The sequence below is a fragment of the Tilletiopsis washingtonensis genome, assembly GCF_003144115.1.
Source record: "Tilletiopsis washingtonensis strain MCA 4186 unplaced genomic scaffold FA09scaffold_10, whole genome shotgun sequence".
Classification (NCBI taxonomy): domain Eukaryota; kingdom Fungi; phylum Basidiomycota; class Exobasidiomycetes; order Entylomatales; genus Tilletiopsis; species Tilletiopsis washingtonensis.
In genome coordinates this window covers 718,628-741,480 of record NW_020312007.1, presented here as the reverse complement: position 1 = coordinate 741,480, position 22,853 = coordinate 718,628, and the positions used below count along the sequence as shown (strand labels likewise).

The 22,853-nt window shown below is 67.8% G+C and overlaps 9 protein-coding genes across 9 annotated transcripts; 4 read left to right on the top strand and 5 right to left on the bottom strand.

The window, feature by feature from the left end:
- Positions 1–1,237: 1,237 nt before the first annotated feature.
- Positions 1,238–4,328, bottom strand: FA09DRAFT_297201 (hypothetical protein; the record flags this gene model as incomplete). Its single annotated transcript, XM_025740199.1, has 4 exons — positions 1,238–1,872; positions 1,924–3,976; positions 4,025–4,081; positions 4,131–4,328. The coding sequence occupies 4 exons, from the start codon at positions 4,326–4,328 to the stop codon at positions 1,238–1,240; spliced, it is 2,943 nt and encodes a 980-aa protein (XP_025598634.1).
- Positions 4,329–7,411: 3,083 nt separating this feature from the next.
- FA09DRAFT_329947 (hypothetical protein) lies at positions 7,412–10,290 on the top strand. Its single transcript, XM_025742401.1, has one exon. It carries the CDS (start codon positions 7,434–7,436, stop codon positions 10,188–10,190), a length of 2,757 nt encoding a protein of 918 aa, XP_025598633.1. The 5' UTR covers positions 7,412–7,433; the 3' UTR covers positions 10,191–10,290.
- Positions 10,291–10,716: 426 nt separating this feature from the next.
- On the top strand, positions 10,717–12,600 carry FA09DRAFT_318708 (nucleotide-diphospho-sugar transferase). The gene is made up of 2 exons (XM_025740911.1): positions 10,717–11,031; positions 11,086–12,600. The coding sequence occupies exons 1-2, from the start codon at positions 10,906–10,908 to the stop codon at positions 12,469–12,471; spliced, it is 1,512 nt and encodes a 503-aa protein (XP_025598632.1). The 5' UTR covers positions 10,717–10,905; the 3' UTR covers positions 12,472–12,600.
- Positions 12,563–13,537, bottom strand: FA09DRAFT_26773 (hypothetical protein). The gene is made up of 4 exons (XM_025739770.1): positions 13,477–13,537; positions 13,146–13,413; positions 12,894–13,093; positions 12,563–12,841 (listed from the first exon to the last, which is right to left on the bottom strand). The coding sequence occupies exons 2-4, from the start codon at positions 13,368–13,370 to the stop codon at positions 12,655–12,657; spliced, it is 612 nt and encodes a 203-aa protein (XP_025598631.1). The 5' UTR covers positions 13,371–13,413; positions 13,477–13,537; the 3' UTR covers positions 12,563–12,654.
- FA09DRAFT_329945 (hypothetical protein) lies at positions 13,300–13,919 on the bottom strand. The gene has a single exon (XM_025742400.1). The coding sequence runs from the start codon at positions 13,840–13,842 to the stop codon at positions 13,462–13,464; it is 381 nt and encodes a 126-aa protein (XP_025598630.1). The 5' UTR covers positions 13,843–13,919; the 3' UTR covers positions 13,300–13,461.
- A 1,240-nt stretch (positions 13,920–15,159) lies between these two features.
- FA09DRAFT_329944 (homoserine acetyltransferase) lies at positions 15,160–17,563 on the bottom strand. The gene is made up of 5 exons (XM_025742399.1): positions 16,560–17,563; positions 15,825–16,450; positions 15,649–15,767; positions 15,562–15,595; positions 15,160–15,507 (listed from the first exon to the last, which is right to left on the bottom strand). The coding sequence occupies exons 1-5, from the start codon at positions 17,443–17,445 to the stop codon at positions 15,493–15,495; spliced, it is 1,680 nt and encodes a 559-aa protein (XP_025598629.1). The 5' UTR covers positions 17,446–17,563; the 3' UTR covers positions 15,160–15,492.
- Positions 17,564–18,455: 892 nt separating this feature from the next.
- On the top strand, positions 18,456–19,786 carry FA09DRAFT_338755 (hypothetical protein; the record flags this gene model as incomplete). Its single annotated transcript, XM_025744140.1, has 5 exons — positions 18,456–18,742; positions 18,804–18,844; positions 18,902–19,049; positions 19,110–19,158; positions 19,211–19,786. The coding sequence occupies 5 exons, from the start codon at positions 18,456–18,458 to the stop codon at positions 19,784–19,786; spliced, it is 1,101 nt and encodes a 366-aa protein (XP_025598628.1).
- A 230-nt stretch (positions 19,787–20,016) lies between these two features.
- FA09DRAFT_26628 (hypothetical protein) lies at positions 20,017–21,010 on the top strand. The gene has a single exon (XM_025739763.1). It carries the CDS (start codon positions 20,246–20,248, stop codon positions 20,816–20,818), a length of 573 nt encoding a protein of 190 aa, XP_025598627.1. The 5' UTR covers positions 20,017–20,245; the 3' UTR covers positions 20,819–21,010.
- FA09DRAFT_26667 (hypothetical protein) lies at positions 20,740–22,835 on the bottom strand. The gene is made up of 2 exons (XM_025739764.1): positions 22,384–22,835; positions 20,740–22,326 (listed from the first exon to the last, which is right to left on the bottom strand). The coding sequence occupies exons 1-2, from the start codon at positions 22,734–22,736 to the stop codon at positions 21,024–21,026; spliced, it is 1,656 nt and encodes a 551-aa protein (XP_025598626.1). The 5' UTR covers positions 22,737–22,835; the 3' UTR covers positions 20,740–21,023.
- Between the last annotated feature and the right edge of the window lie 18 nt (positions 22,836–22,853).

Sequence of the window (22,853 nt, the reverse complement as noted above, 5' to 3'; positions counted from 1 at the left end):
CCTAACCCTAACCCTAACCCTAACCCTAACCCTAACCCTAACCCTAACCCTAACCCTAACCCTAACCCTAACCCTAACCCTAACCCTAACCCTAAGAGGAGCAACGCAAGGCTTGCTGGTTGGCTGTGCTGTCAATGGTCCTGGAACAGCTCTTGGAGGGTAGGCGCAAAGCAGCAGCAGGATGTGCTGCACTGCCTGTGCTCTGACTCACTGCTGCTGGTCAGGTGACTGCTTTGCACGTGACCGCAGTCGAGTCGTGCACGTTCGCGCCTTTCCGCCTCGCCGCTGCATGCCTCCCTCCACCACCACGCCTCGCACATCCCGCAATGCCACACATTCCCGTTGCCACGCTTTTGCTGGGCAGGTCGCATGCTTGGAGTACGCTCGTTGCGCCGTGTCGCACTCAGGCACGTTGCAGCGCCCCGTCCGCACAGGCACCCGCCGTACGTCTAGAGGCAACACGCCGCCGAGGCTCTGCCGCACGTCTTGCCGGCGCCGCATCGCTCGAGCACGCCCGCCAGAGCGCACTCGCGCGCGTCCGCCGGCTCTGCAGCCCGCCACGAAGCTCATCAGCTCGCACGACGCTCAGCGGCTCGCCACGACGCTCTGCAGCGCGCTCGACGCTCAGCAGCTCGCCATCGCTGTTGGCGCTCGCCACGTCGCGCCGCAAGCTCGGCAGCCCGCCGCCCGCTCAGCAGCCGCCCGCTCAGCAGCTCGCTGGACGGGACAGCACGCTACGCCCAGCGCGCACGCCCCGCAGCTGGCGATGCTCCGCAGCGGGCCGCATCTGCAGCGTGCCGCACGCGTCGCATTGGGCCGCTCATCCCTGCCGCAGATGACGTTCGGACGGGGTATATTTCTTCGTGGTGACAAGAGGCGCCGCGAGCAGCAGGTGAGCCGCGTCGGGGCCCGGCAGGTGCGGTCTATTGGGGAAGGAGTGTACGTCTAGAGAGTGTGGCAGCGCATCGCTGCGTGCGGGGGTGAGAGAAAGGGGATCCTTGGCGAGTGCGGCGGCGTGGGTCGGCGGATGGTGTCGGGCTGCTCGGCGTGGGCTGCTCGACTGGACGCGTCGTCGCCGACGAGTCGAGCCGCGCACGCAGCCGCCGAGCGAGGCGCATCTCGAGCACGCTCTGCCGCGCTCGTTGCTTTGCTGCGCGCTGCCGTCGTCGCTGCGCGCTGCCGTCGTCGAGTGTGGAGTGCTGGGCGCTGCGCTGCGCTGCAGTGGCGCAACCCGCTCCTACTTCTTCACGACCTGGAAGCCGATCTCGGCCGGGTCCGTCGACATCGCCCAGATGACGGCGCAGCCCTCGACGACGGCCATGAACGGCTGGATGAAGATGAGCGCAATGGCGTGCGCGGGAATCTGCCACCACTGCCACCACTCGTAGCCGTAGTCGAGCTCCTGGAAGAGCAGCCCGCCGATGTAGAGCCACTGGAAGGCGCCGAAGCAGAAGCACGCGAGGACGTAGATCCAGTACGGGCTCGGGCCGCTCCACTCGAGGAGCAGCGAGAAGATGACGTTGAGGACCGTCGCGACGAGGCAGAAGATGCCGGCGGTCCACAGCTTGATGGCGATCTGCGGCAGGTGGTAGCAGCCCTTGATCTGGCAGATGCCAATGTACCAGCGGCGGCGCTGCTTCATAAAGTCGAGGAAGCCCTCGGGCGACTGCTCGCGCACGATGCCGTGGATGCGCCCGAGCGTGAAGCCCTTCTGCCAGGCCGCCTGCGAGAACTCAAAGTCCTCGGCGAGACTGGCAAAGTCCCAGCCGACCTGGTTCTCGGCCTCGCCGTTGAGCAGCAGAAACGAGCCGTGGATGCCAAAGATGGGCCGCTGCACGATGTTGCCCTGCAGCGAGAAGCGCGCCAGATCGTCTGGAGGGGGGTCAGCGCCTGCTCTGCCGCACTTCACACGTCTGCACTCACCACCGACGCGAATCGTGTCCGCGATGCCGAAGCACCACGCTCGCCAGTCCTTAAAGTACCGGTGCCCATTGTAGATGATGATGCCCTGGCCGATGTGGTGCGGCGTGTAGCGCACAAAGTCGAAGCAGCCGCGCAGCGACTCGGCGTCCATCGTCGACTCCTCGTCCATGTGCAGCACAAAGTCGTACGGCGAGAGCTTCATCGTGGTGCGGAAGTAGTCGAGCGCCTTGGCCTTGTGCTTGGCGAGGCCGAGCGGCGACTTGTAGTTCTTCGGCGTCATCATGTTGTCCAGGTCGGGGTACGCATACGGCTCGTCGGTGAGCACAATGACACGCACGGCCGGGTGGTACTTTTCCAGGAGCTTGAGCTTCGTGTGGGCACGGCGGGTGGCGTCCTCGTTGGAGCCGCGCGTGACGGACACAATGTAGAAGTGGCGCAGCTGCTCGCGGCACACGGGGCGCTTCTTCATCGCCTCGGGCGTGCGCGTAATGTCGGGCGTCATGTAGCCGATCCAGGTGATGAGGCAGTACGGCAGCGCGAGCAGCCAGAGCAGGCGCCAGAGCGTCGAGAACGTGGCAAAGTCGGTGGTGATGTAGTTGTGCCACGGGTTGAGCAGGCCCCACGAGAGCGCCATGCCGGGGATCACAATCGCGTTGAACGGCCAGATGTACGACCAGGCAATGAGCAGGCGCCGCGTGCGCACCGCCTGCGGGTCCGTGCTGATGTCGGCGTCGAAGAGCGTCGAGTGCATCTCGGCGGGGTCGAGGCCGTAGGCGAGCGGGTGCTCGGGCGGCGGGATGATCGGCACGGGCGTGCGCCAGTGGCGGATCTGCGAGCCGAGCTTCTTCGTCGCCGCCCACTTGACGCGCAGCTTGCCGGGGATCGCCCCGGCGCGGGCTGGCGCACCGCGCACGGCGGCGACCGTGTTGCGCCAGCCCTGCGTGAACACGGCGAGGAAGCCCTCCTTGCGCATCGTGCGCGAGAGCCAGCCGGAGAATGTCAGCGCGGGCGCGTCGACGAGCTTGTTGAGCACCCAGCCAAAGGCAAAGTTCGCCGCAAACGTCGCGAGATACGCATTGACGATGCCCTTCCAGTAGAGCTGGTCGCGCGCGGCGTAGTGCATCGCGACCGGCGGCACGACGAGGTAGATGGCGCTCATCTGCGTGACGTAGATGCCGAACGCGTGCCGCCCGAGGATCTTGAACATAAAGTTGCCGACGAGCCACTGGAACGTGTTCGACATCTCGAGCCAGAGGAAGAGCAGCGTGGCGCGGAAGATGATGATCGGCTGGCCGCCAAAGTCGCCGGCCTTGGTGTCGACGCCGACGACGCCGTGCTTGTACGTCGTCGGCGCCCATGCGCGCACAATCGTGCCCTCGATGGTGTTGTAGCACAGAAACACGAGAAACACGCCGGCGAGGGCGCACTCGGTGGCGAGGTACGTCACGCGCGACGTCGACTGCCAGCGCTTGAGGATGCCCGTGCACTTGAGGTCCGCCATGATGACGCCAATGACAAAGGGCAGGTTGAGGTTCTGCGTGTAGCCCAGGAACGTGACGAGCAGCGCATAGAACGCAAAGCGGCGCGACTGCGTCATGTGCGCGACGACGGGCATGAGCATGAGCACGTAGAGCATGCCCCAGATCTGCGGCTGCATCGACCACAGCATCGACGTCTCGCGCAGCTGCTCGGCGTTGTCCGTGTTCGTCATGAGGCGCAGCAGGGCCGTGAGGATGTCGCCGGGCGTCGTCCAGGCGTCGGTGATGCGCAGCGTCTTGGGGTCGCGCGTCGTCGGGCACCACGACGGGTACCACAGGTTGCCGTCGGTCTGCAGCACGGCCTGCGCGTCCATCGTCGGGTAGAAGGCGCCGCCGGCGCACTGCGCCTTCTGCAGGAGCAGCATCACGCACGACAGCACCGAGAGGCGCAGCGTGCGCCGGAACATGGCCTCCGGCAGCGTGAACCACTGGATCGGCGAGTCCGTGCCCAGCCGGCGCATGTACGACGTGACGTTGAGCCGGCCGGAGAGCGCAAAGAAGAGGACCAGACTGATCTGTGGCGAAGGTCAGCAGAGGCCAAGGGTGGCGCGCTTCCCACTCACCTTGGAGCGCAGAATGTCGACGGCCGTGCCCGTCTCCATGACCTTGGGGTGCGTTCCCTGCGCGCGTGTCAGCCGCTGTGTCCGTGGTGTCGCTGACACTACTCACCAGCCATGTATTGTCGGCAAAGTGCTGCGTGAACACCATAATCATGACGAGGCCGCGCAGCCCGTCGAGGTAGCCCGTGTCGCCCTCGCGGAACGGCTTGCGCGCCTTCTTCTCGGGCGCCTTGGCCGGGGCTGCGACTGGCGCGGGCGGCTCCGGCACGGGCTCGAGAACTAGCTCCTTCTTCAAGTCCTCGTCCATGGCCAACTTGTCCAGCGGCGAGATCTCCTCGTCAAACGGCGAGACCTTCTCGGAGTAGAGCTCGGGCCCCTTGCCCTTGCCCAAGCTGCCCGCCGAGAGGCGCTTCTCGTAATCATCGGCAAAGACGTTGCCGCGGTCGAAGAAGAGCGCGTTGCTCTGCTCCACTTGCTGAAAGTCCTTCTCAAACACGTTGCCCTTCTCAAAGAGCGACTCGGCCTTGCCGAGTGCTGGTGGCTCGCGCGCGAAGCGGCAGTGCGCGCAGCACGCGCCGTCGTCGGCCTCGAGCTCGAGGTCGGCGTACGTCTCGCCAGCCTCCGGGTCGGCGTCGGTCTTCTCAGGGTCGGCAATGTAGTCGACGTCCTTGCCGCTCGACGTCTCCGACTGGCTCTCGTCCTCCTTGACGCTCGGCATGTTGGCGGGCGCGACGAGTGTCATGACCGACATTGCGCGGGCGCGGGCGCGCGGCGCGCTGCTTGCTTCGCCGATGCCGCTCATGGTGGCGGGGATGGATGTGGTGGAGAGGAAAAGGGCGCGGCGTCTCGCGCCGTCGATAAGGCCGGCCGGGCCTGCTGTCAGAGCTCCCAGCCGACCCGGCATCGCGCTGCCGAACGCTGGTCGCCGCCGCGGTAAGGGCGAGCGAAGCCACGGCAGCGCGCGGCGCGCCTCAGGCGAGACCTGCTGCCCTCTCGCTGGCAGCGCCCGAGCTTGTCGCTGGCCCCAGCCATCCACAGCAAGGTTCCGCGCCCGAGGAACGTGCGCGCGAACAGAACATGTCGCGCACTGGCTGGCTAGGTGTTGCTCTCCTCCGCGGAAGAATGTAGAGAGCGAGCAGCCGCTGCAGGGCATGCGCCACGGGGAGCCGCCGGCAGCGGCAAGGGGCGCCGCGAGACACGAAGCTCTCGCCGCGCGCGCCGCCGCCTCCCGGACAAAGAACCGCCCTTCAGGGTCTCTGGAGCCGGCTGCGCTGTGGATTCGCCGCACAGCCGCAGCATGTCCATCCAGCACATCCGGACCAGGAGGGCAAGTCGCGGCGCCCGGCAGATGCACCATGATGAGCGCCGCCGAGCTCCGCCGCTGAGGTGGAATCTAGACGGCAGGGCGGAGCACGGCACCGTGGTCTTGGGAGCGGACGCACACTTGCTCGTCGGCCGCCAGGGCCGGGCGCGCCAGGCGAGGTGTGGCTTGTGCGTGGCGAGGAGCAGCGGCGAGGCTGGACGTGTCGCGCCGGTCGGCCGTGGACGCCGCACGCATCCGGCGCCTGGACATACCCGCCCCTGACCCGGCTGGGCGGGCACTTGATACTCGGCTGCCGTTGCTTGCCCCCGATACTTGCGGCGGCCCTGCGCAGAGGTCGTGCTGGCGCGCCCGCTCGCCCCCTGCGCTGCTGCGCGCGCGACATTCCCGGCGCGCCTCGCCAGCCACGCTGCACGCCCCGCATCGGCGGGCGCCGGCGCTGCATCCCGCCGCTGACGTGCACCTCCGCCCGCATTGATTCGGCACCGGGACGCCCGGCTGACATGTCGCTCCGCTGCACCCTGCAACGCAATGCTCGGCAGGCCCGGCATCGGGTCGCGCTCGGAGCGCGCCGCCGCCCGCGCGCATCGCAGCGTCCGCCCTTCTCGCGCAACGAAGGGTCGCCGCCGCCGCTGCGGAATTGAGGGCGGTTCACACTGCGCGACATCATCGCACTTGGCTCTGGCGGTCCTGCAGGCCGGATGCTGCATCTGGCGCAGCGAGCCCCACCCCTGCGATGCTGGATGCTGGCGGCCGCTCCCAGGGCAGCGCGCGCGTCCATCCGGTGGTGCGCGCACGGCGCCGCGCAGGAGGCGACGCAGCGTCCGGTCCGGCGAGATGTCCTGCGCGCATGCATTGCTCCTGCGCTGGTACTCACCACTCGGCACTGCAGCCCTGCGTGTGCCCGGTGCCTGTGGGGCGGGTGGTGCACCTGCCGCTCTGCGCTGGCCTGCGCCGGCCGCCTGCGCATGAGCAGATGCTGCCTGCGGTGCCGCCGCCGCCGCGTTGCGCAGGCAGCCCCGAGCCAGCACCATGCCTGCCGGCTGTGCGCTGCTGCGGTGCCTGGGCTGAGCGCTCGCAGGAGTTGCCCTCGCGCGCTGCATCTGGAATGCGTAAAGCCCCGGTGGAAACCGCACACGGCGGAAGGGGCGCTTGCGCCGTGCTGCTGCCGTGCCCCGTCCGTCGGACAGCCGCAGGTTGCCCGCGCGGCCTCTTGCCCCTTCGACCCATAGGCCCGACGCACGCTGCCGCCCAGGGTCCGCTGCTCCGCCGCTCCGCCGTTCCGCAGGGCAGCAGCGCAGCGTGCCGCACACTGCCATTCCACCGGCGCATGCACGCATGAATGTGGCGCCCGTCGCCGCGCAGCGCGCACGCCTGCAGGAACGCACGCCAGACGCGCAGCGCCGCCCGTCAGCCCCCAGAGCAGTGCCGCGCCATCAGCGTGCATGCACGCCCGGCAGCGTCGCAGCTGGGCCATCGTCGGGTGGGCAGCCCAGCGTTGCTGAGGCAAGCGCTGCATGCGCAATGCTGCTGCCGCATGCTGTTCCGGGCGCTGGCCGCGAGGTCCCGGCTTGCTCTGCGCCGCCGCGGTGCGGCACCTCCGCCGACGGCGCACGCAGCGCAGCGACTCGTCGACGACGACGACGTCGGCCGCCGAGCGTGCGCCCCTCGCGCGCCGCAGGCTGCCGTGTCGCGCAGCTGGCTCCCACGGCTCTCCCATCGAGCGGGCCGCATGCTGCTGCCGCGCCGGCAGCACGGCCGGCCAGAGGCGTGCTCGGCGCGGACTGGACCGCCAGCCGGGTCCTCGACCTGCGGGCTGCGGGCATACGCTGCGCATCCGTCTTGATGATCCTACGCTTCCGGCCGTGCCGCTTCGAGCAGCAGCAGGCTCAGGGCAGAGCGCCACTCGCGCTGCTCGCGCCGATCAGCGCATGCTCGACAAATCGTCCGCGACGCAAAGATACGCACTGACACAGGCCCGCGGCGCCACACCGCTCGCCTCGGCACGAAGGATGACAGCCGGCCTCTTATACACCCAGGCGCCCCGCTCACCCGTGCTCACAGCCCCACCACCCCCATCTGTCCGTCCACATGGCCCACCAAAGAGCGCGAAGCGGGTCGACCGTGACCTTCCGGGAGCAGCCGGCGCCAGACCGCTCGCAGTTCTCGCCCACGCGGCCGACGCCTTCGAGCGAGGCGTCGTTCGAGTCGGCCTCGGGCGCCCATCCTCGCATGGGGCGCCGCCGGGCCTCGACCGTCACCTTCGTCGACCGGCCCGCGCCATCCCCGGCTGGCAACAGCCGGCCCCCGCTTCCGAGCGCGGCAGACTCCGACTCATACCTCAAGGCGCCCCCGAGCCTCGGGCGGCGACGTGCCTCTTCAAGCGCGACGCTCTTCCCCGACGAGCCGTACGGTGACAAGCTCAAGTCCTTCGAGAATGCCAAAGTCAAGTCCCTCGATGACGACGAGCTCGGCGAGGACGACGACAAGCTCGGCAAGTCCCTCGACGATGACAAGCTTCGCAAGTCCGTCGATGAGGAGAAGACGGAGGCCGGCCCTAGCGTGTACGTTCCCGCGAGGCTGGGCCGGAGAAGGGCCTCGTCCATGACGCTCGTGGCGCCTGCGCCGCTGAGGCCGGCCAAGTACAAGCTTCGACGACCCTCCTCTCTCACACTCGCTCCTTCCACCACGGGCATGGAGGACGCCGTCGACCTGCTGCCGGCGTTCACACGCGGCGACACGTCCGACCCGCCGCGTGGTCCGAAGCTCAGCGCACGCCTCCGCGCTTTCTGCAAATGGCCCGGCGCGCTCGACTGGACGGCCGACGGCGGGCGGCTGCGCTACCTCGACTCGCTGAAGCTCATCGCCGCGATCACACTTCTCACTGCGACCGTCTTCACCAGCGCCACGCGCGAGTGGGCCGGCGCCTCGACGCTTCTCTACCCCGTGCGCTCCGACTTTGCCCTCTCCGTCTTCATGGTGCTCGTCGGTCGCATCCTGCCGCTGCCCTGGCTCGAGCCGCTGGCGTCCGGCAAGGCTGCGGCACCCACCATCCCGGCGTCAATGCGCCAGTTCGGACAAGCCCTTCTCCGGCGTCCGTTTCGCTTCCTGCCCGTGCTGCTCATCAGCGGGCTGCAGTACGCCGTCGGACGCGCAGGCGGCCCCTTCGCCACGTCGGAGCCGCTGCGCCAGCTCTTCGGAGGCGTTGCCGAGCTGCCGCAGTGGACACTGTCCAACGACCGAGCGTGGGCAGGGGTCGCAACGTCGCTCTTCGTCGCCAGTGACATGTCCGTGCATCTGCGCAGCACCTCATCGACGCTGTACACCACCCCGTGGCTCCTCCAGGGCAGCCTGTACATCCTCGGCGTCGCAACGTTCTCCGGACTGTTCAAGAACAGCTCGCGGCAGGCCCTCTTTGTCTTCCTCGCCGTCGTCAACTGGTGCACGTACTCGTTCCTGACGCCGTTCATGCTCGGCCTCATCATCGCCGACCTGAGCGTGTGCGGCACCCTAACCCGCCTCAGCGCAGGGGGCACGAGCAACAGAGCTCTCCGCACAGGTCTGCAGTGCGCCGTCGCGGCCCTGCTCGCCGTGTTCCTCTTTGTCGCGCCGCTGCGTGAGGGCCTCTCGAACGCACTTGCGCACGCGCAGGTGCTGCATGGCACGGAAGGCGACCCTCTCACCTCGGGCCATCAGCTTCTTCGCTTCTCCGACGTCATCAGCGCAGCACTCATGGTGCTCCTCGCCGAGGTGGCGTGGCCCGTGCGCGCGGTCCTCTCTTTCCGGCCCCTGGCAGCCCTCGGACGCTTTGGTGCCGCAGCCGTCGCCATCTCGCATCCTCTGGTGCTATTCTACCTCGTTCCTCGGCTCTACCAGCCCTCGTTCGATGCGGTGGACCATAGCGCCGGCTCGGTGCTTCTGCGGCTCTGGGGCCTGACGCTTGGCCTGTCGCTTGCAGCCGCGCCGCTCATCGCCATGCTCGCAGAGCTGCCGTCGGAGGTGATGGCGCGCCTGTGTGTTCGCTTCTTCCTTCCGAACCTCAGCGCCACACCGGAGTCGCCTCCTCCGCCCCCTCCGGAGGCGCCGCAGAAGGCCAGCCCAGCCGTTACTCTAGTCGCTCCGCCCACTCCGATGGTCCTAGTCAAGGACAGCCTGCCGGACTCCCCCCTGCGCAAGAACAGCTTCACGTCAACGCTGTACAGCTCCGACTCTCCGCGAAAGGACAGCATGGCGCCGACGCTCTACGACTACTCGCCCCGCAAGGACAGCTTCGCACCGTCGCTCTACGGCAAAGACTCGCCGCGCCGAGACAGTATGGCGCCGACGCTCTACAAGTACTCGCCTCGGAAGGACAGCTTCGCCCCATCGCTCTACGGCAAAGACTCTCCTCGCAGAGACAGCTTCGCGCCGACGCTCTACGGCACCGACTCTCCGCGCAAGGACAGCTTCACACCCAGCCTCTACGGCAAGGACTCGCCTCGCCGGGACAGCTTCGCGCCGACACTCTATGGCACCGACTCGCCCCGCAAGGATTGCTTCGCACCGACGCTGTACACGCCAGAATCGCCGTACCGCAGGGACAGCCTCGCGCCGACGCTGTGCGAGCCGGCGAGCCCGTACCGCAAGGACAGCTTCACACCGTCGCTGCTCGCACCGCCCTCTCCCCTGCGACGCGACAGCCTCGCACCCACACTCTTTCCGCCACCATCGCCTATGCGAAGAGACAGCCTAGCATTACCCCTACACCCTCCGCCTTCGCCCCTGCGCCGCGTCAGCGTGGCCCTGCCGTCGGTCCAGCCGCCTTCGCCGCTGGGGCCCGGCAACGACGGCCCTGGCAGCCCAAAGTAGCCTCGGCGGAGGCTCGTTCTGTATCACACTCCCTAGACCTGCATACCCAGCACCACTATCGCCCGAAGCGGCACATAGAGAATAGACCACAGTCACCAGCCTGCGCGACCCTCCGAGCTCTGACCTGTTTCGCGCCTGAGAATCCCGGGGGCTCCGCTTCCTGCTCGGCCGCTCGGCAAGGTTCCGGGACGAGCCTCGGCTGCCGTACTCTGCTGCTTCGGCACTGACTGCCGTGGTTGGGCCGCAGCGAGGCCGATCGAAGCGGCGGCCGGAGTGCCCGCTGGACGTGCAGGACAGCAGATGCGGGCGATGTTGCGGCGTGCGTGCCTCCGCGGGAGGGCGGAGCAACGTCCGGGCCGGTGGCTTCGGTCGCATCCGTCCATTGTCGCTGCAGCACGCAGGACGCCGTATGGACGGGCCCCGCAGGCTGGTGCGTTGAGTCATCCGGCGCCAGGCACCTGCACGTCCCGCCAGGCACCCCTCCGAATGCGGCCGCTGCGATGCGTCCCGCTGCACTGGCCGTCCCCGCGCTCCCGCTGCACCCTCCGCCGTGCACGCGCGCATGCTCCGCACGCCCACGTTCTCCGCCGCGTGCGCCTGATGAATCGCACCGCGACCCGGCTCAGTCAAGAGCACGCTAAGGCTGGCCCGAAGAACCGGTCTCGCTGTTCCTCACACTCTGCACTCCTCCCACCACCTCTACACACTCTCAGCCATGCTCGTTGCGCCGATTCGTGGCCCCAAGGGCATGCTCCTCAATATGGTCACGGACGCGGAGCCGAGCCAGCCAGCGCCGACGCTCGAGGCGCTCATGACGCTGATGCTGAGCGTGCAGCAAGAGGTGAGTCTTCCCTCCCTTGAGCTACATGCGCACAGTTGCTCAAATCCATCGTAGGTCCTCACTCTACAGACCTCCGTGCAGGCGCTGGAGCGCGCCACGATGGGCCGCGCCATGAGCAGCTCGCTGGTCCCGCCGTTCAGCCCGCCGGGCTACTTCTCGCCGCTGCCGTCGCCGCGGATGGTCCGGACGCCGCTGCCTCGCCTCAGCACTTTCACCGGCGCCGAGACCTCGCTGCAGATCGCCGAGTCGCCCAGCCCAAGAACCGCACGACCGCAGCCCGGGCCGATCGACGTCTACAGCGTCATCCCCGCCGGCGGCTCCGGCACGCGGCTGTGGCCGCTGAGCCGCGACGTGTGGCCCAAGTTCCTCCTCGACGTCGAGGGCAAGGGCTCAAGCCTCCTGCAGACGACCTTCGCACGGCTCGCACCTCTCTGTGGCGAGGAGCGCGTCCTCGTCGTCACCGGCGCAGGCCACCTCGATGGTGTGCGCTCGCAGCTCGACCAGCTGCGCGAGGAGAACCTGCTCCACGAGCCGAGCCCCAAGGAGAGCATGGCGGCAATCGGCCTTGCCGCAGCGATTCTCCACCGGCGCGACCCCGAGGCGGTGCTCGCAAGCTTCGCGGCCGACCACGTCATCGAGACGGTCACGGACGACTCCTTTGCCGTCACCGTCGCCAGCGCTGTGGCGGCGGCCCGCGCCAGCCGCGACATCGTCACCATCGGCATCAAGCCCACCGAGGCATCGACAGCCTTTGGCTACATTCAGCGCGGAGGCCTGCGACAGTGGCCCAAGGGTGCCGAGCCCGCCGCCATTGCGTTCGACGCCGAGACGGCGCCGGCGTACTGCGTTGAGCGCTTCAAGGAGAAGCCGGCCGAGGCTGCTGCGGCCGCCTTCGTGGCCTCCGGCGAGTACTATTGGAACGCGGGCATGTTTGTCACGCGCGCCTCGGTGCTCCTCGAGCTGCTCGAGGCGGAGAACAAGGAGCTCTTCGACAAGCTCACGCTCATCGCATCGGCCTGGGACGTCAAGGAGAAGCGCGACGAGGTGCTCGCCGCCGTCTGGCCGACGCTGCCCAAGATCAGCATCGACCACGCGATCGCCGAGCCCGCTGCGGCCCGCGGGCGCATGCTCGTCATTCCGGCGCCGCTCAAGTGGACCGACGTCGGCAGCTTCGAGGCGCTCGCCGAGCTGGCTGCCCGCGAAGAGGCGCCGTGCGCCGAGAAGCACGTGCAGGTGCTCGGCGACGCGACCCAGGTCTTCACGCAGGAGGCCTCTGGCCTCATCGTGCCCGCCGGCGGCAAGATGATTGCCTGCCTGGGCATCGACGACGTCGTCATCGTCGACACGCCGCACGCGCTGCTCGTCACGCTGGCGAGCCGTGCGCAGGACATCAAGAAGCTCGTCGCCGCGTGCAAAGCCGCCTCGCCCGCGGTTGCTTGACCGCCTCGAGCCTCTCTCCCTATACCCGTGCTGCCCTCTCTTCAGTGTCACTACTGTCTGCCGCGCCTCCGCATCCATATCCCGGGTCTCTCTTGCTCCCTGCTCTGCATCAATGCCACATTCTTTCACAATCTGTCTATTGCTGCTGTGCTGTGCGTGTCCGACGGCGCGACTGCGGCTTGCTCAGGACGCATAGCGCCGGGTATACTTGAGCACTTGCCGCCGGACCGCGCTGCCGGCGTAGCGCAGGCTCGGGACGGCTGACCGGCAGGCACCGTTCGACTGCCTTGCTGTCAGACGCTCGATGAAGCGCTTGAACGGCTCGTTGTAGTCGTCGTTCGGTGGATCGACGATCCGGTAGTCGTACTCCCTGAGAGGCGATGTGAGCAAGCGGCGGGCAGTCTCGGCATCGCTGCACTCACGACTCGACGTCCACGTTGTACCACGAGAGACTGACGAGATTCGGCATGGCTTCCCGCACCGACGAGCTGGCCAGCTGGCGCAGCCAGTCGATGCGCGTCTGCGACGTAACGTTGAGCTTCAGGCTCGTCTCGGCGATGATCATCTTCGTCGTCGAGTTCTGCGTGTAGCGGTCGTGGAAGGCCTGCAACTTCTTGATGTACTGCGCAGCGTGACGTGAGCGTGCATTCCGCAGGCCGCCCGAGGCTGCTCACATCTGCTGCGGTGGCTTGGTTCGCCACGTCTGGGTAGTAGTCCGCGGCCACGAACTGGTACTGCTCCGGTGAGGGCGCCCAGGCGTCGTACACGGCATCGTCGGGATCGTAATTAGGCGAGTAGACAAGACGTACGTCGGGCGCAATGTCTGCGCATGCCTGTGCCACCTGTCCGAAGGCCGTCTTGAAGTCCTGCATTGCCGACGACCCGCTGCCGTAGATCATGCCGCCCGCTTCCGACGTGTAGTAGTTGACCTCATGGGCAAAGCTGGCAGGCGTGTCAGCATGGCCCGCCGAGCGCAGCACGTCCTGCAGCTCACCGCAGGCGCACCTCGACGCCCTCGTCGGTGAACTGCTTCAGCACGCGCGCAATCGAGAGGGCGTGCGAGTTGTTGGCCGCCGTGTAGCCCGTCCAGCCCTGCAGCGGCATCACGGCCGGCTCGAAGATGGCGCCCGAGGCGACGACGTCGTCCTTGACGCGCAGCAGCTGCTCGCCGTCAAAGTGCTCGTGCGGGTACGTCTGCGCATACCAGCCGTACGTGGCCGGGCGCAGCGTCATGTTCAGCGACGCCGGCGTTGCGCTGTCGATGACGCGCTGAATGTCGGCCATCGGGGTGGCCGACGCATGAAACTGCGGCACGAAGCCGACGGGCAGGCCGCCGACACTCAGCACCTGCTGCGCCGTCGTGTTGCTCATGCTGGGCTGCGGCTTGGCTGGGCAGCGGTGCAGCGGCGGGCGGGGCGTGGTGGTGGTTGCGAGGTGGGTGTGGCGTCGGGGGATGAGACGAGGTGCAGCTGTAGATGCTCGAAGCGGCCGAGCGAGGCGGCGCCTGCATTTCCGGCTCCCACGGCCGGCGGCTGCGAGGACGACAGCTGCAGGGTGCTGCCTCCTGGGGCTGCCGCCGCAGATGGCGCGCTGCCGCCTGGCGCATGCATGAGCGCTGCATGCTGCTGCGGCCGTGCCCCCATGCACGCGAATATACTCCGACGCCGGCTGCATGCACATTCCGCACTGCGCTCGGCGCCGGCACCCGCATGCGCCCCGCTGCAGCAAGACGGGGCGCGGCGATCTGCGATCTGCGCCGGGGCCGGCAGCGCGCTGTCCGGACAACAGCGCCTCCAGCAGGTCATTCCTCCGCGCGAGCTGCATGCTGACGCTGCGATGACCACCCGCAGCACCACACAAGCTCGAGCTGAACTGTGGCGTGGGCATCCGCTCAATGGGTGAGCACGACAGGTTCCGCGCGCTGCCCTGTGGCGTGGGTGTCGTCGGCAAGCGCCGCACAGCACAGCGGTCAGGCTGCCCGATGCAGAGGCCCTCGGGAGGCGACTCTTGATTTCGCCGCTGGACTCGGCTTAACCTCGAGGAGAGCTGCACCCTGTGTTGCTGCTGCTGCTGTGAGCAAAGGGATGACACGCGCTGCAAAGTCTTGCTGCTGCTGCTGCTGCTGCTGCTGCGTCGCTGCAAGTGAGCGGCTCTGGTATTGCTCAGGGGTCATGCGCGCTGCGCGCTCGGTGGCGCGTTGCGCGGCGCAACGTGGAGCTGACGGCACGGCGCGCGTGCGAGACCGGTCGCCGACACGGCCTGAACCTTGTCGCCGCCGTCAATGCCGGCTTGCGCTCTCGCAAGGTGATCCCTCTGTCTCTCCTTGGGACATGGCCTAGCTCAGCCTGTGCGATTGTGCACCGCTTTGTGCTCGGGCGCAGCTTGATCGCGGCGCCATGCGGCGCCGAGGGCATCACCCGACGAGCAGGCGAGAGACACGCAGCGCGCGCATGCACCTCTGCGCCGCGTGGCCTGTGCTAGCCTTGACAGCCACCTGGCCTAGGCACCCGCACGCCGTCGATGCCCCACTGTGCCTGGACGGAGGCCATCATGCAAGCATCCTCTCAATTTTGAGCTGAACAGATGACTCTCGGGTGCGCTCTCGCATGAAGAACGAGCGCCGTGTGCGAGGCGACCGGGCGGACCATCGCGTGGGAACGGGCACAGCGCGGCGCTGTCCCTGAGGAGCCGCGCGTGCAAGGGCGACGACTCGCCTCCTCGGCCAGCCTCTAGAGCATGCTACCAGGGCGGACCCAGCGGCGAGCCAGCAGGGTTCGCCTGAGTCCACACGGCAGTACCCACAGACAAAGTGCGCTGTCGCTGTACTCGGCCTGATCGAGCACAATGCAGCTTTGAGGCGTGTCACCGCAACACATCGCACGCGTTCTCCCATCTGTCAAGCTCAACGTCGCGTCTTCCTTCTGCGGGCATCCCGGCACAAGTACACGCCCTTCGCTGGGCGTTCGAGTCAAGGCGCCAAGCCAACTCTTCACGGATCGCGTTGCATTGCTTTCCCCAGCATCAGTCCAGGAAGCCCTGGGAAGAGGCACGTCAGCACGGTTCAGCGGAAGCTCTGGCGCGGCGACGCACCTTGAGAGCGCCGCCCACGTTGGCCACGTCGATGCTGGGCTCGGCGTCAGCTCGGCTCAGGCCCGCAGAACTCCAGCGATCTCTCACAGGAAGCTGTCGTGGCCGTGCGGTGCGTCGATCTCGTAGTAGCGCACGCGGTCGTTGCCATTCATGCGCAGGCACTCAGCGAGCTCGCGCTGCTGCTCCACGGGAAAGAGAATGTCGGTCTGGGTGTGGCAAGACGTCAGAAGTGCAGCCAGCGCCACGCTGGCGGACCGGCTCACCTGGGCGCCGAGAATGAGCGTCGGCGTGTTGCTGAGCCGCTTCAGGCCGCGCGCCAGCGCAGGCAGGTAGGCGTGCGCCGACGGACTCGACAGCGTGTGGATGTGCTGACGCCGCGGCATGCGGGGCTCGTCGCCCTGCCCAGACTCTTCGTCGGCGAGGCAGCTCGTCTCCCGCGCATACTGGTCCGCGTTGCCCGCAGTGCTGCCGTCGGCTGCGCTCGCGACGGCGGCAGCGCGTCGCCGTCGCGCCAGATCTGCGAGCGCAAAGTCGGACATGTCGAAGAGGTCCATCGCCTTGGAGATGTAGATGAGCGAGTTGGCGTCGTACTTGAGGCAGAAGCTCTCGCCCTGGTGGTCGAGGTACGTCTCGATGAGAAAGTCGGGGCACAGCGCCGGGTCCTGCTCCTGGTCCTCTGGCGAGCGGTCCGAGACCCGGCCGGCGCTGGCCTTGTTCTCCTTGCGCGGCGCGGCCAGCCGACGATGGCGCCCAAAGCGCTGCTCCCACTCGGGCCCCGAGCGGTAGGTGATCGTCGCGATCTGGCGCGCGAGCTTCATGCCCATATGCGGCGGTAGCCGGCCCTCGTCGTAGTAGAAGCCCCTGTTCCAGTTCGGGTCCGCCATGAGCACTGAGGCTCAGAGAGTCAGCGCGGGCCCGATCCGCCAATCCGGACCCATTGGGCAGCCTTTGAAGGCGCCGACTGCCGCGCACTCTTCCATCTGCCCGCGCCCACTCACCACTTCTCTGAGCATAGCGCAGTGCGATGCTGGCCGGCGCCGAGCGTGCACAGCCAGAGATGCTGACCACACGGGCTACGCGGTCGGGGTGCATGTGGCAGGCAGCGACGCTCTGCATGCCGCCCATCGAGCTGCCCACCGAGGCATACAGCCGCTGGATGCCGAGATGATCGAGCAGGCGGAACTGCGCCCGCAGCATGTCGAAGAGCGTCAGGATCGGGAAGCGCGACGCATACGGGCGGCCCGCGGGGTCCAGCGGGTGCGGCGACGACGGGCCAGTGCTGCCGTAGCAGCCACCGATGACATTCGTGCAGATCACAAAGTAGCGGTCCGTGTCGATGGGCTTGCCTGGGCCGATGAAGGCCTCCCACCAGCCGGGCGTCGGATGGCTCGGCGTCGAGGCGGCGTGGCTCGAGGCGGACAGGCCCGTGTGCAGCAGAATGGCATTGTCGGCCGCAGGCGAGAGCGTGCCCCAAGTCTCGTAGGCAATGTCGAAGCGCGGCAGCTCGCCGCCGTAGTCGAGCGACATGCTCTCCTCGCAGGCGAACGTCTTGTAGCCGCGCGGCGCACCGTACATCGGCTCCGGGCCGCTGTCGACGGCCGTCGGCGAGGCCGACGCCGGCTGCAGCGACGGGCCCTGGGCCAGCAGGCGTGCCGTGCGCGCCTCGTTGGCATCCACGCAGGGGAACGAGGGTGTCGAGAGGGCGCGCCGCGCAGCAACGTGCGCGGCGACTCGCAGACGAGCCCGCTGCGGCGAAGCGGCGCCGGTGAAGAGCGTGCGCTGTGCGCCACTGGCCGCCGGCACCTGGCGGGAGAGCACCAGCTTGCTGGACGACGGCGCAGCGCTCGCCAGGGCTGCAGCGACGTTGGCATGGCCGAGCCGCATGTCTGCGAGCGAGAAGAGATGGGCGCAGTGCAGTGGTGCAGCGCCAAGGCGAGGCCGAGCTGGCGGGCGTTGCTCTGTCGCACCGAAGGAATGGAGGGAGATGGTGGTCGCGACGGTCCTTACGGCCGGGAGGATCGGCCGCGAAGAGGCGCCGCGGCGGGAGACGGCATGGGAGCAGCACGCCATCCGCATCCCGCAGCCGCCGCGGCGGCTCGTGCGCAGCGAGGCTGCGCAGAGTGCCATCCATGCCTCCACCACAGCAACAGCCGCAAGCCGCCTATCCCGATTCTGCTCGTGCCAGCTCAGCATAGCCCACTGCGCCGCAGCACACAAACTGCACTGTTCGCTCCGACACCGGCGGCGCTGTGGCCTCGCACAGGTCCTCCACTCTCCGAGCATCCCAGGCGCCTCCCGCACCGGCGCGAGCGCGCGGCCCGCGGCGGCTTGCTCTTTCTTCCGGCGCAGGCGGGACGAGCACCACAAGCTGAAGCATGAGCTCACAAGGAGCACCAAGCGCGCGGCGCTCAGGCGAGGGCATAGCTGAGGCTACCTTAGGCTCTGCTCTCGACGGCGCCGATAGCGGCACACCGGCGCGAGCTGCCGGCGCCTCATCGCCGCGTCCCTCCGCCGCTCAGCGGCCCGCGTCCTTTGCCGCCGTCTCCGCCTCGCTCGCCTCATTCTTCTCAGGCCACTCCAAGCAGTCCACCACCGAGAAGTCCGACCGAGAACCACGCTCAGCTCCCGCTGTGGCGCTCCAGGCGGCTGTCGGCGATGTCGATGTCTTCCCGCCGCTTCCGCCTGCCGCTGTGCTTGCGGAGCTCTTCCCCGACGCAGAGATCCGTGCTGCCGTGACAGAGTTCTGGCACGAACGAGCACTCGAGTGGAGCATCGATCCTCGCACGCTCGGCGGCGAGCGGACGGCGAGCAATCGCGGAGCTGCCGCACTCCTGCGACTCGTCTCCTCTGCGACCTTAACATCGCACGCGGAAGGCGCAGAGCCTCGGAGCTCAATGGCCAGCTCGCGCGATCTCGCAGCAGGCGAGAGCGACTCTGAGCACGATCAGGTGTCCTTTGCAGCCGAAGATCGAGCGCAAGACCATGCCGCCGCAGGACAGAGGAAGTTTCAGAGAAACTACGAGACGCACGACGTCTTGCGAGCGATCGAGCAGAAAGACACCGAGCTGCTGATGCACATCCGCGACGTCAACTTCGACCTGCTGCTCGATCTGCAGGGCGGCGCCAGCTCCGGCATCGGCGGTGGCAGCGGCGGTGCCGGAGTGAGCACGCCTCTGGGTTAGTGAGTCAGCGCGATGTGATGCGCTCTGCATCGCCCCATTAACGGCTTCTATGTGTTCCAGCGCGATCTCGCTCGGTCCTGCGCATGAAGGTGTAGCCATCGGTGCGCTGCCAAGGAAGCTGTGCGTAAAGGTCGGCATCTGACACATCTTCGCTGCAGTCATCCTCGGTGCCCTCAGTCGCTTTGTGAATCAACTGCCCGACGACGTAGCACAGGCGCACGGCGGAAAGCCCAAGCGCGCTCGCCTCGACCCGCGGACGGAGGCGCGCCTGCGCAAGATCAAGGGCTGTCTCAAGCTCGGCATTGAGTGGGTCGCATGCTTGGCGCAGCGCTAGTGCGGGCCGCTGGCTGACTGGCTGGACAACAGTCATTCTCTGGGCAAGGAGCAAACGAGGCTCATCTCGAGCTACTGTCAGGTGAGGACGGCGGGGCCGGATAGTGTCGGGCAGGAGGCTCACGCTTGCGCAGGTCTTGCTGATGATCGAGGGCGAGGGCTTCATCCACGACACGGTGCAGGCTGCACAGCGAGCCTTGCTGCCTCTGGAGGGCGCCATCTCGCCGCCGCCCGTGCAGGTCGCGCAGCAAGCCGTCGAGCGCTTTCTCAATGCCGGCCTGCGCACGCGCACGTCTGCCGCCGAGTTCGCCAAGGGCGCCGAGCGCATCGCAGCCGTGGAGGACCTCGTCGCGAACGCCACCGGCGACGTGCTTCTCATGGCACTGTGGGACCTCGTGCGCCTGCGCCCGTCGGAGCTGGGCGCGCTCGCGGCCGAGCCGACGAGCGATCAGCAAGAGCTCTCTGCGCCGCTGCCGGCATACTTCATGGCGCGCGACGATCGCATCGCCAGCACCTTCTCGGCGCGTGTGGGAGAGCTGGCCGCCGCGCTCGAGACGCTCGGCACGCAGGCGTCGGGTTCAAAGGCCCGGGACCAGCGCGCATGGAGAATGGCGCGAGACGTGAGCACGGCACTCGCCGACGGCATTCGTCGCAAGGACAGCGCGATGCGTCTGGCCGCCATCCAGAGCCGCGTGGCGCGGACGCGCTAACGTGACGCTGAGTAACACGCCTTCCACTGGTTGACGGATGCATTCGTGACGAGTAAGGCCTAGATCTGCGCCAGCAGGTCCTCCCACCCAGTGAGATCGTCCCACGCCAGAGCGTTGTCGCCGAGGAGCTGCAGCAGGTGCGTCGTGTCGTCGGCGCCCGCGGCAGTGCCTGCACGCTCGGACACAAACGGGCCCGTGTCGGCATCGAACGCCTGCCACACGGCAGGCTCGAGGCCGCGCGAGGGCAGGCCGGGCACCTCGAGCGGCAGCGAGGATGCGTGGCTTTTCGAGTCGTTTATCTTGCCGCGGTTGCGGTGCGACAGCAGTCGTGTCTGCTCGCCGACCAGGTCGAGCTCGGCTGGCTCCTCGTCGCTCGCGTTGCCGGTGCTCGTGCCGGCGTCGCGCGCCTGTCTGCCGCCGGACAGCGCACGCTCCGCGCGCCGCAGCAGGCGGCGCAGAATGGACAAGGACAGCGAGAGCGCAGCCTCCTGCGGCGCAGCTAATTCGAGCAGTGCGATGGCGTTCTGCAGGTTCTCGAACGCCGTCGTGCTCATGAGCGAGCCCGGCGCGCGCACCACGTGCAGTCCTTGCACAGCTGACGGATGCGCTCCATCAGCGGCTTGCCTGGGCCGCGCAGCATCGCAACTCACCTGCGGCGCTAAAGACTCCGTTCCACAGGAAGTAGAAGCGCGGCAGCACTGTCGGATAGTGGTAGAAGAGCGAGCGCACCAAAACGATGCTATGCAGCGCCGGCTCGTCAGCGCATGGCTAGCTAGGCACCGCGCGGCGGACGCTCACACTTTGCTTGCAGACTCGCTCACGGCCACCATGCTCTTGGCAAACGGCCCGCTGAGCGGGTCGCCGTCGGACTCTTGCAGTGACTTGACGAACCACGCCCGGTGCAGCAGCAGGAAGGCCTGGTGCAGGTTGACGCCGTGCGTGTGCCGCTGCAGCTCCTCGCGCATTGCCGCACTCGTCGCGTCGTCGATGAGGCCAGACTGCAGGGCTCTAGAGGGCGGTGCCTGCGCCTGAGCATGGCTGATCAGGGGCTCCATGCACGGCAGTGTCTGGTGCTGCAGCTGCCGCAGCTCGGCGTCGAATGCGAGCGTCGAGGCGTACGTCGAGGTGTTGCTGCACAGGCACTCGTTGAGAATGCGCGAGTGAAGCCGCACCAGGCTGCACTTCATTGCGCTGTGCACTGCGTCAGTGCTGCCCACGGCTACCTTCGCTGCTCTGCTCACTGGAAAGCTGCGCCCAGCGGCGCGCCCGGCTCGCAGTGCCAAGCCTGTGGCAATTGCACGTCCAAGTGCCCTTCCTGCGTGAGGATAGCGCGTGAGCTCGCGCCGCGTGCGCTGCAGGGCAAGTAACGCACCAAGAGCGCCGGCGGGCGGCAGAAGGCCAGGTTGCGAAACACGTCAAAGGCGTGCAGCTCCCAGAAGATGCGCCGCCGCCGTTCGCGCATCTCCTGCGGCAGATTCCAGGTGCCGGGATCGCGGTGCAGGCCCATGGCAATGGCGAGTCGCATGGCTAGGCCCATCAGGCCGTAGAAGGACTCGGCGTACCGGCCGCCCTTGCGGCTGGTGAGGTAGAGGCCCATCAGGTGCAGTGCAGTGAGCGCCTCGAGCGACGGGACCTCGGTGAAGTTTGAGAGGCTCAGCGCGCCCCACGCATTGCTGTACAGGCTGCGACTCAGGATCGAAGACACCTCGGTGCGCTCGTCGAAGTGCGCGCCCAGAGACAGGACCATGAAGAGCACGGCCAGCCGGTGCGGCTCGACGGCGGACACCTGGTCGCTGCGCGCATCGTAGAATGCGGAGAAGATCTCGTCAAAGTCGCTGCGCGGCAGCGGGTCCCACATATACGTCCAGGTCGCGAAGTAGATGGATGCGAGGCGCAGCGCCTGCTCTCTCGGCGGCAGGCGCGGCTGCAGGTGCGCCAGGATCGCTGCAGTCGAGTGCGGCGAGCGGATGCCGGGCGTCACCCACGTCATCGCCGTATGCTCGATCTGGTCCGGCGGCGTGTCGTACTGCCATCGCGAAGGATCTGCCGGCATTGCGGCGGATGCGCCGGCCGAAGCCAGGCCATCCACCGGGCTGCCGGGGCGCGTCTCGCGCCCACTGCTCCCTTCGTTGCGGTCGCGAGCCAGGTAGATGCTCTGCGCGTTCGGCCCGACGTAGTGCGTACGACCATCCTGCGCGACAGCCAGAGTTCCGTGCCCGCGCCGATCGAGGCTGAGGGCTGCCGGGTCTCGGGGAGAAGCAAGCGCAAGCTGCGGCGACGCAAACGCGGCCGTGCTAGGTCCAGCCATGGCGGCGTCTGCCAGAGAGTGCAGCGCAGAGGCGTGGCTGCCAAGTCCGGACAGCGCTGACGCCGAGGATTCGGGGCGAGCGCTGCCCGCCTTCTCGGAGGCGGAGGACTTGGCCGAGAAAGGCAGGGATGTGGCGCCGCTCGTCGACGGGCCGGCCGCGCGAGCAGTCTGCACGAGGAAGTCGACCTTGCGTTGGAGATCCGCCAGGCCTTCGAGCACGGCATCGTCCACTCTGAAGAGCAGTCAGTACAACGTCCCTTCCGCGGCGCCGCACGTCCGTGACACTTACTTCGAGCGGGGTGCCTTGCGGCTCTCCTGGACGCCATCAGGACACAGACTCTCCACGCCGCGCTTGCGACACATCGAGCACGGCCACTCGCGGTCGCACTTGAACTTGAGTCTGCGGCACTCGGCGCACGAGAGCGTTCTGTCCGCTGTCGACCTCTTCAGGCCGTCGGACTTCGACGCGCTCGCACCCGGCTCAGACATCGGCGCCGGCGGCGAAGATGGGCGCGGCTGAGACGTGCCAGCCTGGCCCATTCTGGCCTCGGCCGCCAGCCGCGACGAGCGCAGAATGTCGCCGGGCTCGACGGCGCCCGAGAGGTTCGAGACCGACGAGGAGGAGGAGCGAGCTCGCTTCATGTCCACATGCGCGACGCGTAGCCCGCCGCGTGCAAACGGAGCTGGACGGGCAATGCAGTGCGCGATGCGACGCGGCGAGCAGCGAGAGCGGACGTCTCGACAAGCGCGCAGCTGGTG

Coding starts and splice junctions, on each gene's coding strand:
- FA09DRAFT_329947 (XM_025742401.1), top strand. CDS start 7,434: ATGGCCCACCAAAGAGCGCGAAGCGGGTCGACCGTGACCTTCCGGGAG.
- FA09DRAFT_318708 (XM_025740911.1), top strand. CDS start 10,906: ATGCTCGTTGCGCCGATTCGTGGCCCCAAGGGCATGCTCCTCAATATG. Junction 11,032..11,085: donor TGCTGAGCGTGCAGCAAGAG/GTGAGTCTTCCC, acceptor AATCCATCGTAG/GTCCTCACTCTACAGACCTC.
- FA09DRAFT_26773 (XM_025739770.1), bottom strand. CDS start 13,370: ATGATCTACGGCAGCGGGTCGTCGGCAATGCAGGACTTCAAGACGGCC. Junction 13,094..13,145: donor ACCAAGCCACCGCAGCAGAT/GTGAGCAGCCTC, acceptor CACGCTGCGCAG/TACATCAAGAAGTTGCAGGC. Junction 12,842..12,893: donor TACAACGTGGACGTCGAGTC/GTGAGTGCAGCG, acceptor ATCGCCTCTCAG/GGAGTACGACTACCGGATCG.
- FA09DRAFT_329945 (XM_025742400.1), bottom strand. CDS start 13,842: ATGAGCAACACGACGGCGCAGCAGGTGCTGAGTGTCGGCGGCCTGCCC.
- FA09DRAFT_329944 (XM_025742399.1), bottom strand. CDS start 17,445: ATGCGGCTCGGCCATGCCAACGTCGCTGCAGCCCTGGCGAGCGCTGCG. Junction 16,451..16,559: donor GCGCTATGCTCAGAGAAGTG/GTGAGTGGGCGC, acceptor TCTGAGCCTCAG/TGCTCATGGCGGACCCGAAC. Junction 15,596..15,648: donor CACGGCCACGACAGCTTCCT/GTGAGAGATCGC, acceptor CGCCGAGCCCAG/CATCGACGTGGCCAACGTGG.
- FA09DRAFT_26628 (XM_025739763.1), top strand. CDS start 20,246: ATGGACAAGGACAGCGAGAGCGCAGCCTCCTGCGGCGCAGCTAATTCG.
- FA09DRAFT_26667 (XM_025739764.1), bottom strand. CDS start 22,736: ATGAAGCGAGCTCGCTCCTCCTCCTCGTCGGTCTCGAACCTCTCGGGC. Junction 22,327..22,383: donor CGCAAGGCACCCCGCTCGAA/GTAAGTGTCACG, acceptor ACTGCTCTTCAG/AGTGGACGATGCCGTGCTCG.